This window comes from Nelumbo lutea, chromosome 2 (genome assembly GCF_056320005.1).
Source record: "Nelumbo lutea isolate HS-2025 chromosome 2, American lotus-T2T, whole genome shotgun sequence".
In the NCBI taxonomy this organism is placed as follows: domain Eukaryota; kingdom Viridiplantae; phylum Streptophyta; class Magnoliopsida; order Proteales; family Nelumbonaceae; genus Nelumbo; species Nelumbo lutea.
The window spans coordinates 1,690,767-1,703,183 of record NC_142685.1 but is presented as its reverse complement, the minus strand read 5'-3'; the positions used below and the strand labels follow the sequence as shown (position 1 = coordinate 1,703,183).

Below are 12,417 nucleotides of genomic sequence, written 5' to 3'. Positions count from 1 at the left end.
AATTTATTGACAAAATTACACTAATTTATCTTTTTATTTCTCAAAATATGTTAATCAATAATTTTCTTTTCCAAAATTTCAAAAATGATAATCTTTTATTTTCCAATATAAATATCTTAATCAATGATTTCCTTTTCCAAAAGCACATTTTGAGGAAATAAATTTCCAGGAGATACATAGGAAGGTGGCTGAAGTTCAACAACTCTACCCAAGTGAGGAGGTTTAGCACAAAGAGAAAGAACTTGCAGTGCAAATGGACGAATTGTTGGCGTGGGAGGAATCATTTTGGAAACAAAAATCAAGGGGGTTGTGGTTGCGGGAAGGTGGTCACAACACGAAGTATTTTCATCTTTCCACGATAGTAAATAGAAGAAGACTGAATATCACACGCTTAAAAAAGGAAGATGGGGTGGACAGAGGATATAAAGGAGATGCAAGAATTATTTGTGAAATATTTCTCAGAATTGTTTTCCTCTTTACAACCTATTATGTCTCCTACAGTTAGAGAACTGCTACAGTCACTTATTTCTATCGAAGATAACGAGGCATTGACTAGGGTCCCTACAACAGAGGAGATACGTGACGTTGCATTTCAAATTGGTGAGTTAAAGGCTCCCGGACCTGATGGTATGTCTGCATCATTTTTCCATAAATCTTGGTCGATTATTGAACAAGATGTGGTTTCTTTTATTCAATCATTATTCTTTGGGGATGAGATGTTACCAGAAGTTAATTTCACAAATATAGTTGTTATTCCTAAGGTTAAATGTCCAGAAACAGTTGCTCATTTTAGGCCTATTAGCCTACGTAATGTGATTTATAAATTATTTTCAAAAATAATGGCTAATAGACTTAAAATGATGATTCATAAATTAATTTCTCCATGGGTAGACATGTTATAGTTGGACAAGAAATTTTGCATTATATGAAAAGAAAAAAAGGCAAGCATGGTGTGTTTTCTCTATAGATAGACATGTGTAAGGCGTATGGAGGTGATGGAAGATGATGGATTTGATGAACAAGAAAGCTAGTGAAGATGTGTATCTCTACAACCCAGTTTGCGGTGATTGTCAATGGAGAAGAATCTATTCAATTCACTCCGAGCCCGAGCCCTGGACTGCGACAAGGAGACCCATTGGCACCCTTCCTTTTTATATTGGGGATAAGCCCACTATCTTTGATGTTACAGAAGAAAGTGGAAAAAGGGGAGTTACATGGAGTCTGGGTTGGGAGGGGTTGTCCGGTAGTGTCTCACTTGCTTTTCGCGGATGACTTAAAAAACTTTTGTTCGGTCCAACAGCTTTGTTGAGGGAGGTAGATACAGTGGTTAAGATTTTAGAGGAATTTGGGGCTTGCTCCGGTCAGGACTCGGGTATTTATTTTAGCAAAAATATTTCTTCTAGACATTGCCGTATCATTGCAAAGGCCAAAGAGTTTGAGAGTGCAAAGACTGGGTAGCAAGGAGAAATATTTGGGTATGTCGATGTTTGTTGGAATAAATAAGCGTATGGTGTATAAGGAGGTGGTGGATCGAGTTCAATATTCAAGATTAAGTGGATCGAAAGCCAACTCACTGTCCCAAATGGACCCAACTGTACTTATTAAAAGTGTGGTTTCGGTTCTACCTTCCTACATCACGTCCGTTCACTCATTACCAGTGGCTACTTGTGAAAGCATTGAAAATTAATGAAAGATTTTTTTTTCCATGGAAATAATACGTTTGGTAGGGATTTGGTGTGGAAGAAAGCTTGCTCCCCTAGGAATGCTGGAGGATTAGGACTTCGCAGGTTAAAATATGTTAATGATGCTTTATTGTGTAAGGTGGGGGTCCAATAATTGCTTAAAACCAAATACTGTAAACATAACACCTTCTTCAAAGCACCAGCAGTTAGGGAGTCTTCTTCCTGGTTCTAGGGAGGACTACTTAGATCTAGTATTGGGGGGATCCATGAATTCTTGAAGTACATGAATTTACACTCGCTAATTCTCTAAGAAATGAGAATTTGGGTGTGAAACTTGTAAGTGAACTGCTTACACACTCTCAACTCCAGAGTGGAATGAAAACCTGTTAGAAAGCTCTCTTTCCTAAAAGATATTCACGTTTATCGCAGTCATACATGGATAACATCTCATCCCTGTATATTATTATGCAGGGGGAGATATTCTTAATTCACGGAGCGTGGTGTATTGTGGGTTCTCGTGGGCAGGAGATCCGGAGTATTTCTAGATTGATATGCTGGGGGATGAGTGGCTTTGGATGAAGGGACGAGGTGGACAATTCACTATTATTTATATCTTGCTACATGATGTTAGTGATGTAAAGTTTTCTAGAGGTGCGGGAGCGGGTCTGTATGTAGTAGGCGTGTTAGGTAAACACAATTAGCGAGCATGTAATAGTTGCATGACACATCTCTCAGTTAAAGTGAATTTCATCCAAACATTTTTTCATAGTTTTTAAAAATAAACCGGTCAGGGGTCCAGTTATCAGTTCGAACAGTCCGATCGTTCGACCCGAACAGTCGGACCGTTCTAACAAAAAAAATTTAAAAATTGGAAAATGGTCAAAATCGTTCGAACGGTTAACCGGCCGGTTCAATCGTTCAACGGTTTTGGAGAAAAAGGCAGTTTTGAAGGAAAATGAAACCGATTAGATGACCGATGACCGATTTTTCCGATCCAACCATCCAGTCTGGTTCGATTTTGAAAACAGTGACGTTTTTGTTCTGTTAAATAAAAATCATCCATTATTGTATTATCTTTGTCAAAATAATTAAAAATAAAAACAGTGTAAAAGGAAAACCTAAATGTGTTAGGAGTTTGGACTTATTTACGTTTTTCTTTTTCATTGTTTTTTATTTTTAGTTATTTTGACAAAAATAATACAATAATGGATCATTTCTGCTTAGAACAAAAACATTTGGATAAAATGCACATTAACTAAGAGATGTGTCACACAAATAGGCCTTTCGGTGAAATTTTGGAAAGCTAAAATCTATCCCCGTGTGCCATCTGTTTCTTTCAAAATTATTGCAAGGAGTGGTATTCACCGAGTTCAGATCTGTTCCCCACAATGTTCCACAGCTCATCTTCACCTTGTATTGGAAACATCTCGGGTCTGGTACACTCATTGGGAGATGTTTCCAATAGACAGAAGAGATACACTGTGGGACATTGTGGGGCGCAGATGTGAACACGTGTTTACCATAGGTGGTGGGGTGATTATGTGGATCGGCGTTCTGAACGCTTGGAAAGTGCTCGGGGCCCACTTCCTCGCAAAGTGGGGAAGTGGGGTGTCTGTGCTGCCAAGTGGCAATTAGCGGTTATGTGTGAAGTTGAAGCAAGTCGGATGTGTGCCTTTGACGTCAAAAGTATGCTTGGTTGGACACGTGTCTTTAGAGACGTAACTAAGTTTGGGCTTGTCGTAGCTCAACTGCTGTTGGGGACCTTGGGGTACCTCAGGTCGTGCTGTCACTGGGAGCCCCTGAGATGCTATTAAGCGTCCCTCACGTTGCCATGTGTCACAATGTTATTAGAGGTCAATTCAACCCTCATGATCAATAATCATAAATGACATTAAATTTTGATAATATACAATATTTAATAATTAAAATTCAAAAAATAACAGTAAAATACAATAACCAATTAAATATTAAATAACAATAAATGACAATAACTTGTTATAATTTTACACTAATTTATGATAATTTTCAACAATTAATTATTAAAATCAGAAAATAAGAGTAAATTACAATAAGAAACTAAATATTAAGTAACAATAAATTACACTTATTTTTTATTATTTCACACAAAATAACATTAAATTATGATAAAAAATTAAAGATTAAATTTAAATAATAATAATAATAAATTACACCAATTTTTGATAATTTTCAATAATTAATGATTAAAAATAAGAAAATAATAGTACAATACAGTGAAATGATAAATATTAAATAACAATAACTTATACTAACTTTTTATATTTTTCAAAAAAATAATGTTTAAATATCAGACAATAACAGTAAATTACAATAAAACAACTTAATATTAAATAACAATAAATTTCACCAATTTCTGATAAATCTCAATAATTAACGATTAACAATAAGGAAATAACAGTAAAATACAATGAAAATTAAATATTAAATAACAATAAATTACACTAAATTTTCATCGTTTTCAATAATTAATGTTTAAAAATAAGAAAATAACAGTAAATTGCAATAAAAATTGAATATTGATAACAATATGAAACTAATTTCTGATTATTATTATTATTATTATTATTATTATTGTAATAAATATGCCTAGCAAGCAATTATTAATTAATTAGTAAATTATTGTATTTAAAAAATCAGAAATAAATGTCTGAGGTAAGATGCTCCCCTGTTTCTGAGTTTTTTAACCTTTGAGGTCTTTTGGACATTGGAAAACATACCTTCGTGGCAAAACTTACCTGGTGTGAGTCAAGAATGTCAACAAAACCCGAGTCAAAGAATTTCCACTATGAATTGTACGTATGACGACTTAGAATCTAAGTTATCAGACTTAAAGAATCGTAATTGATTCTAACTCGAATTTGAATTTGTTTGCTGAGGGTGGGAAGCTTTAAAACGAACATGTTCAATTACGTGAAATTAAAAAAAAAAAAAATCAAAATTTTAAAAAATTAGCAAAGGAAATTTTAGAACAAAATTTGAAGAGGAGAAAGATGCCACATGGAATAAGTCGATATATAATATAAGTATGGATAAGCTAGGATTATAGACCAAATTACCCTCTACATTTTGGCAAGGGATCTTATTTGCATCCAAGAAGGTCAGGAGCATCTTCTTAACATTTTATGCTTACCAAAAAATCATAAAACAGAAATAAAAGTGATTCAATCAATGATTTACAAATTGGACATGGGAGCGTTATACAACATCAATTGTTTTTCTAGTTGTTGGTTTCAAAACAAATTAAAACCATTTTATTTGAAAATAAATGTGTTTCTTAAAATAAAAACATCAGAAACATGTTATTGGTTTTGTTTGTGTTTTGTGTTTTCAAAATTGAAATTAAAATATGTTTTTGAATCTGATTTTAAAATATGTTTTCTTTTGATTATTCAACGTCATATTCCATAAATCATATAATTTCTGTACTAGAAAAGTTGTTTTAAAAGCCAATATTTTGTTAGTTCCAAAATATGTATTATTTTTTAAACAAAATCAACTTGCTTTCTTTTTTGAAAATAAAAATAGAATTCAAAAACAACGTTTTTGTTTTTTACTGATGTAACAATTCCAAAAACAAATGAAAATATTAATGTGGTAGAACGCCCCCTAAAAGAGATAAATCAGAGGTGGGGAACCTTTTCAAAAACGTTCAACTTAATAGAAGGTGGTGGGGAATGCCAAAGGTTATAAGAGATCAGAGAATCGGAGTTATGGATAGATTGAAAGACCACAACCACAAAACAAGTTGGCGAATGGCCCATTGTTACTAGATTTATGGTCACAACCATCTCAGAACTGAAGCCCATTAAACTGCAATTTAGGTTGTAAAGAGTTGGTATCTACTCCCCATCAAAACATGTCCCAACATGCTTCCAACATTATGTTTCTGCACATCTCACCCTAAGATTGATCCACCATAAGACAACAACCCACTATGTTATATGCCAATGATACTAAATTAAGGGTAAATCTATGTTGATGGAAAAGTATGATACCGGAAGAACTTTGACCCATCCAAACCTGATGAATTTTGATGAATACCATCTATTGATCAACACTTAATATCTTGGTTGATTGATTATAAGTTTTTCAGGTATCATAATAGAACTCTTAAATTAATTAAATAACTAAAACTTATAAAATATGATTTAGCAACTAACATTAATGTTGGGTCAAATATTGAAATTGGGTTTTATGACTTTAACCTCCTGTTTTTTTTTTAAATATTGCTAGGTGGAAATAACATTTTTTTTCCATTTCTCTGATCCCTATAGAGATCCACCCCAAATGCAAAAAAAAAAAAAAAAAAAAAAAAAAAAAAAAAAAATCCCAACAGCCTATGCTATTCAGAACATTCATAGAAATGCCAAATTATCATGAGAATGGGGTAAAATAGTAATTGTCCCTATTTACTTTTGACAAAAAAGAAAAGATAAATATGAGCGTGAATGGGTGAACGTATTTAGCCCATAAACACCCTCAACAGCATAGGCTGTTGGGGTCGGGGATGAAGATTTTTTTTCATGAGAAGGTGATGAAATATTATAATAACTAAAAATATAATTAAATACAAGTCAGAACCCATGCAACATATGGGGTTTTTTTAACCGAATTGCAAATTAGAGTTAATGGGCTTTTAAAGAGCCCTAGATACTTATAAACACTTTACCACAAAATTTCATCACAGAAATTCCCCACTTAACCCTTCATCACAATAAGATTTTAATTTGGGTTATCTCAATAGTCAAGATATTCATTTCATAAATGCCCTTGATCATACCATTTATGGACCAATCAAACCCCACTAAATGATCCAAGAGACCAATGCCTCCATAAACCCCCATTGACATTACTTGATTTTTGTTCAATTTACCGTCAAAACCCCAATTTACACCGAACACCCGATCAGACCATTCCCATCCTTCCGAAGTACCTAAAAATCCTTGAACACTGTCATCAAACCTAGGACCTCCTAAAATATCTACCCCTGAAATTTCAACCCAAAATTCTCCTCTATTTATTCTTTTATCAAACCAAGATTCCTTTTCAAACTCTCTTGTTAGCCTAAAGCACCCACAACCCAAAATTCCCCCATTTATCCCACCATCGAACAAATATTCCATTTAGGATGCTCTCGTTGACCCAATTTTTCGTGATTTTGGCCCTCCAAAATTAATCAGATGTTTTCATAAGATCCTAGGCACCCTAAAAACCCTACTTGCAAAAATTCAACCCCAAAACCTTTGTTTGCCCCTCCATTACACCAAGATTCCGTTTCAAAGCTTTGCATTGACTATATCAAGTCCTTTTCTGAATCTACCCGATCTTGGCATAATTAAGCCAATCTAACCTTACCAATCAACCCATAATGCTCAAAAACACCACCTTGCCAAATTTCAACAAAAATTCCCTCTGTTTCAAAGTTAATAAATTAACTGAATAACTACCACTCTAGATCTACCAAATCCGACCCTATTTTGGCCAATCTGACCCCATCAATCGATTCAAAATGCCTACCACCTTATAAAATTTAAGCCAAAAATACCCTTGTTTGCCCTCCATATAAAAAGATTATATTTTGGCAAATCTCTCATTGGTTCGTACACACAAAACTATTGTATATACTCAAATCCATCTCCACCCTTCAATTTTTTAACCCAAAATACCCACCATTAGATTAGAATTTTGTTTTAGCCTCCTTATACCTAAATTAATTAAAATACCCCCCGAGCTTACCAAAATACCTAAAATAAATAAATAAATAAATACCATAATTAATTATGGTATTTTTTAATGATACTTTTGTTATTACTTACAGTATTTATTTAATTATTTAATTAATAGTTAGTATTTATGAAAATACTATTAATTATTATTAATTAATTAATAGTATTTGATATAATTAATTAGTTATTCATTAATTAACAATATTTTTATTAATTATGGTGTTTATTTAATAATTTAACAATATTATATGTATTTCTATAATAGTATTTTTATTAATTATGGTATTTAATTAAACAAATACCATAATTAATTAATAAATATTATTAAATAATATATTGATAATATTTTTAATTAATTAGATTAATTAAATAATTAAATAAAAATCATAAAATAACATTAATTAATACTGATAATTAATTAAATAAATTAAACAATTCATTATGAGAGAGGGAGAAGAGAGTGATGAGGTGGCTTCATGAGAGAGCAAGAAAGGCTAGAATGAAGAATGTTAGAGAGTTCTCGATTGCAGTAAGAGAGAAAGCTCAAACCATGACATGGCATGTTTTTAATTTAGTATAGCTATCTATCTATCTATCTATCTATCTTATATATATATATATATATATATATATATATATATAAATTTATCTAAAAATACAACAAATATAGATTTATACATAAATTTATTACATAATTTCGTTAAAATTTATTACATATTTTTTATTTAAAATTTCTCATTATCTAAATTTTATTTATTTTGTTTTTTATAATATTTAGTTATTGAAATTATAATTTATATTGTTAGTACATAATTTTGTTATGAATTTCATAAAAGTATAAAAGTATTAATAATTTGAATATTATTAAATCTATGATATTTTTCGTATTTTTAATAAATACTTTAAAGTTATTACATAATTTTATTATAATATTTAAATCATTCTTAAATTTTTAATTTAAATTTTCTTTTGATGGATATAGGTGAAAAATGGGGGAGAACGTAAATAGGAATTAGAGATAATTTATGAGAAAAACTTACTAAATTAGAGATAATTTAGGAGATAAATAGGAATTATAGATAATTTAGGAGAAAGTGGGGGATAGTGATGCCACTTGGCTAGATTAGATTATATTTTGGTAAATGAATTATAGATAATATGGATGGGTCAAGCATGCTTAGACGTCAAAATTAGAGAAGGGGAAATGAGTGATGAGGTGGCTTCATGAGGGAGCAAGGAATGGTAAAATGAGAGGAGCTGATAGAGAGCTCAGGCCATGATGTGCCATCATTCTACTTTAGGATATACTAGCGAGGGCCCGTGTGATGCATGGGATGGAGCAACCCCCCTTGTCCCCCACCCCCGTAAGTCAAAACACTCTACTCCATTCCAGCCCCGATCTCAGTTGGGGTAGATTCGGGGCGAGGCACCCATTCCCCTCTCGGGAATGGGGAATCCCTAAATTTTCCCTACCCTGAGGCAACCCTCTAAAAAATCTAATTTATGGATATTTTACAAATAGGACCATAGGAATTTGGGGGTATTTTAAGAATTGGATTATGACAATTTGGGAGTATTTTATAAATGAAATTATGGGATCTTAGGATTATATGAATATGAGGAAAACTTAAAGATATTTTAAAAAACAATATTAAATGTATGAATATTTTATTAATTTACTATCGGGTTCGGGAATTATATGCAAACACCATCCCTAATTTAAGGCAAAAATATTTTTCTTATCCCCACCCTGTCTCTGCCTCACCCCCATTTAAGATCAAGGTTCAAAATATCGATACGCCCGATACATCAGTATGAGCGTATTGGGCGAATCGATACTATTTTTTTTAGTTGTTATTTTTTTTTTCTTAAAACTGGTTCAAGGGGGGCGGTTTAGGTCTCCTCCACCCCCTGAACTAGTCAGACCCCCGATACATCCACTATAGGAGCGTATTGGAGGGGTCCCGAAACAATACATATTGACCGATATAGACTGATAGATGTTGATACTTTGAACATTAAGATTAATATTCTACAATACTAATTTGAGTCTAATTTACTATTTTTTCCACTTTGGAACCTTGGTTATTCTGGCTCGTAAACTGGTTTGAACTGGATTCATACACATACCTGTGTTTGATTGAAAAGGACGCTCAGTTTGAAAAAAGTGCGAATACAAATACATTGAATGTAAATACGTATAAAATAATACAAAATACAAAGTTTTATACTCTGCATTTATAAGCCCGACGAAGTGTATCATAAAAGAGTTATATTCATCGGTCAAAAGTCTTTGGATACTATGTCTTTACCGTATCATAAATTTTCCCTTTGACTGACCATCTCACCGGTCATCGGCTGTTGACGCTCTAAAGTCTAAACTCTGATTATTCGGAGAGGAAACCTCCGATGATGACACCGAAAACCGCGTTTCCTTATTGGAGATTTGGCCGGTCAAATCAAGGAGAAGACGTGTTCCATCAAATTAGTTTATTACCTCTTCTATCAACCGCCAGATTAGGATAAAAAGGACCGTCCGATAGAATCAAGAAAGAAAGTGGTTATGTTATTCCATCAGCATGACAGCACCAGCCCGCCCGATGATTCCACGTTCCTCGCACGTGGAAATCGTAACCTAATCATTGTCCTATAACCGATTAAACCGGTTATGTTATTCCATCGTTAAAAATATCGCATCTTGGATTCCTGATCCTAATTCCTACACACTGGCTCTCGTAGACGAAGAGTTGTTTAGTCAATTGCAAATGGGTTTATTTGTGTGATTTTTCTGGAGTTAGTTACTTGAATAGATTGGAATTTGGATTAGTAAAGGATATTAAATGCTAAAAATTTGTAAGATTACTACCAATGTTTTCAATCCACGGTTGATCCATATGATCATATCATTCGAACCATTACCTGCTTACAATTTTGGATTTCAATTTTCAAAAAATATGAGATTTAACCAAAAAATGTTGATTTGGTCAAATACATTCAACCCTTGCTGACCCATTGTCACTGGTTCACAAATTACTTGCTATGTTATATATATATATATTTAGAATCCATAACTTTGCACTTGTTCAATTAGAATTTTTTTTGCCTCAAATTTTAATTTTTAGCATTTTATATAAAATATAAAATAGATAAACAATACATATATGGTCTGAACCAATAACTTACAACCCAGAGATAAGAACGGTTCAACCTCAGATCAGTTTTAAAACATTGGTTACGGTTGGATTTCAACGAGGAGAGTGTTCATCTTGTATACCGAAACATCTTGGACTTGGAAAAGAGAGGAACGAGATCTCTTTTTGTTTTATTAGTGTATTTATTTGCTATGTCGGAAATAAATTATGCCAGCTTGAATGCTTGAGGCATAATAAATGTTGAGTTTCCTCCTTTTATTGCTACTTGCTAGCTAGCTAGAGTGGGAATATTGAATACGAATCTAGTAACCGGTTTGGCGGGTTCACCAGCTAATATAAGGAGGAGAAACTCGTGACGTTCGCGTGGCTATGCCGTGTCGACTCGTGGTAGGAAGGTGTGGGAAATTGGCGAGAGTGTGGAGTGGTGTGGTTTCCAGAACAAAACACATTGTACATGTGATATGTGATGGGGGATCATCTCATATTCTCATCTGCATTTCCCATTTCCCAAATCCCAATTACCAAATCGATTATTTTTGCTTTCCCCTCCCCTCCTTTTCTTTCAGTTTCAAACAAAACAACAAGTCGGGGAAGTTGGGAATATTATATATAACTCACCAGTCACCACACGATTTCTCCTTCCAGACAAAGCGTCGGGGGGAGAAAGTGAGGCGTGACGGGAAAGACAATAATACCGCCTTCGCCTTCGCCTTCACCTCCTTCTTCTTCCGCCCCTCCGGCTCTCCGTCTTCCGTGGTGTTCATTGTATGTTTTTAATTACCTCGGATCATCATCATCCTCATCCTGTAATTCTGTTGGTGGGCACGAGACTCAAAGACCAACTTTGTTTTGTTTTTGTACCTTTTTCGTCATCAATCAGATTCAGAGAAAAACGCACGGATGGCGATCTTGGGCTTCCGTTGCGGTGGAAACGCATTGCTCTCCTTCCCCAGTACCGATGCCAAAACCAACAACGGGTCCCTTAATTCCACTTATCTACATCTTCCTCCCAAGCAGAAGCAACAGCAGCAGCTGGTCGCTCGAGCTTGCGCCTGTCTGACTCCGAATCTCAGCATTCGTGAGGATGGTCAACAAGTTGGGAATGCCAATGATTCTATTCTTGGCCCTGAGGTTTACTTAAAGCCTGGTTTCTGGAGGGAATCTGGAAAGGATGGTGGAATCCCATCTGAGATTCTCGATCAGTGGATGAGAGATTCAATTCCGGAGATCGTGAGGAATATTGGAGAGGCGCCTTTCTTGCTTCATGTCTTCTGCGCCAATAACAAGGGAACGATATTGACGACGAGGTTGGAGAGAGTCAAGTCGACGGGCGATATGTGGCCCCATGTTAAGAAGAGATGGATAGACAGAGGAGACTGCTCGGCACCGGATGGGATCATACTGGTGAAAGAACTTGACGAAAACGAAGACGGTGAACAGATGGAAGAACAAAGAAGAAGCCGGGGCTGCACAAGCTCCAGCTCCGGCACAAAAATATGGGGAATCCTCGTTCAAGGTAGAGGCAAGGATTGCACCCCGGCTTGTTACATCCTCAAGACATGCCGAGTGTCGTGCTCATCATCGATAGGCTTCTGCACTCACTTCTGTCTGATGAGGACCAAGTGCTTTGGGGAAAGCGCACATGTACAGCTCGCTAAATCTTGGCGATTGCAACACCAACAACAGTAGCAGCGGCGGAAAAGGCACAACTGATTCATTCATTGGCCATTGATTCTCTCTCAGCAAGACTTCGAATATGAAATTATGAATTCCCCACATTGTCTTTTTCTAATTGCCATGTTCACGCTTGATGCCTTC

The 12,417-nt window shown here is 34.5% G+C and overlaps 1 protein-coding gene across 1 annotated transcript; it reads left to right on the top strand.

Moving 5' to 3' along the window:
• The first annotated feature begins 11,046 nt into the window (after nt 1-11,046).
• Nucleotides 11,047-12,417, top strand: LOC148868030 (uncharacterized). The gene has a single exon (XM_088970192.1). The coding sequence runs from the start codon at nt 11,500-11,502 to the stop codon at nt 12,286-12,288; it is 789 nt and encodes a 262-aa protein (XP_088826318.1). The 5' UTR covers nt 11,047-11,499; the 3' UTR covers nt 12,289-12,417.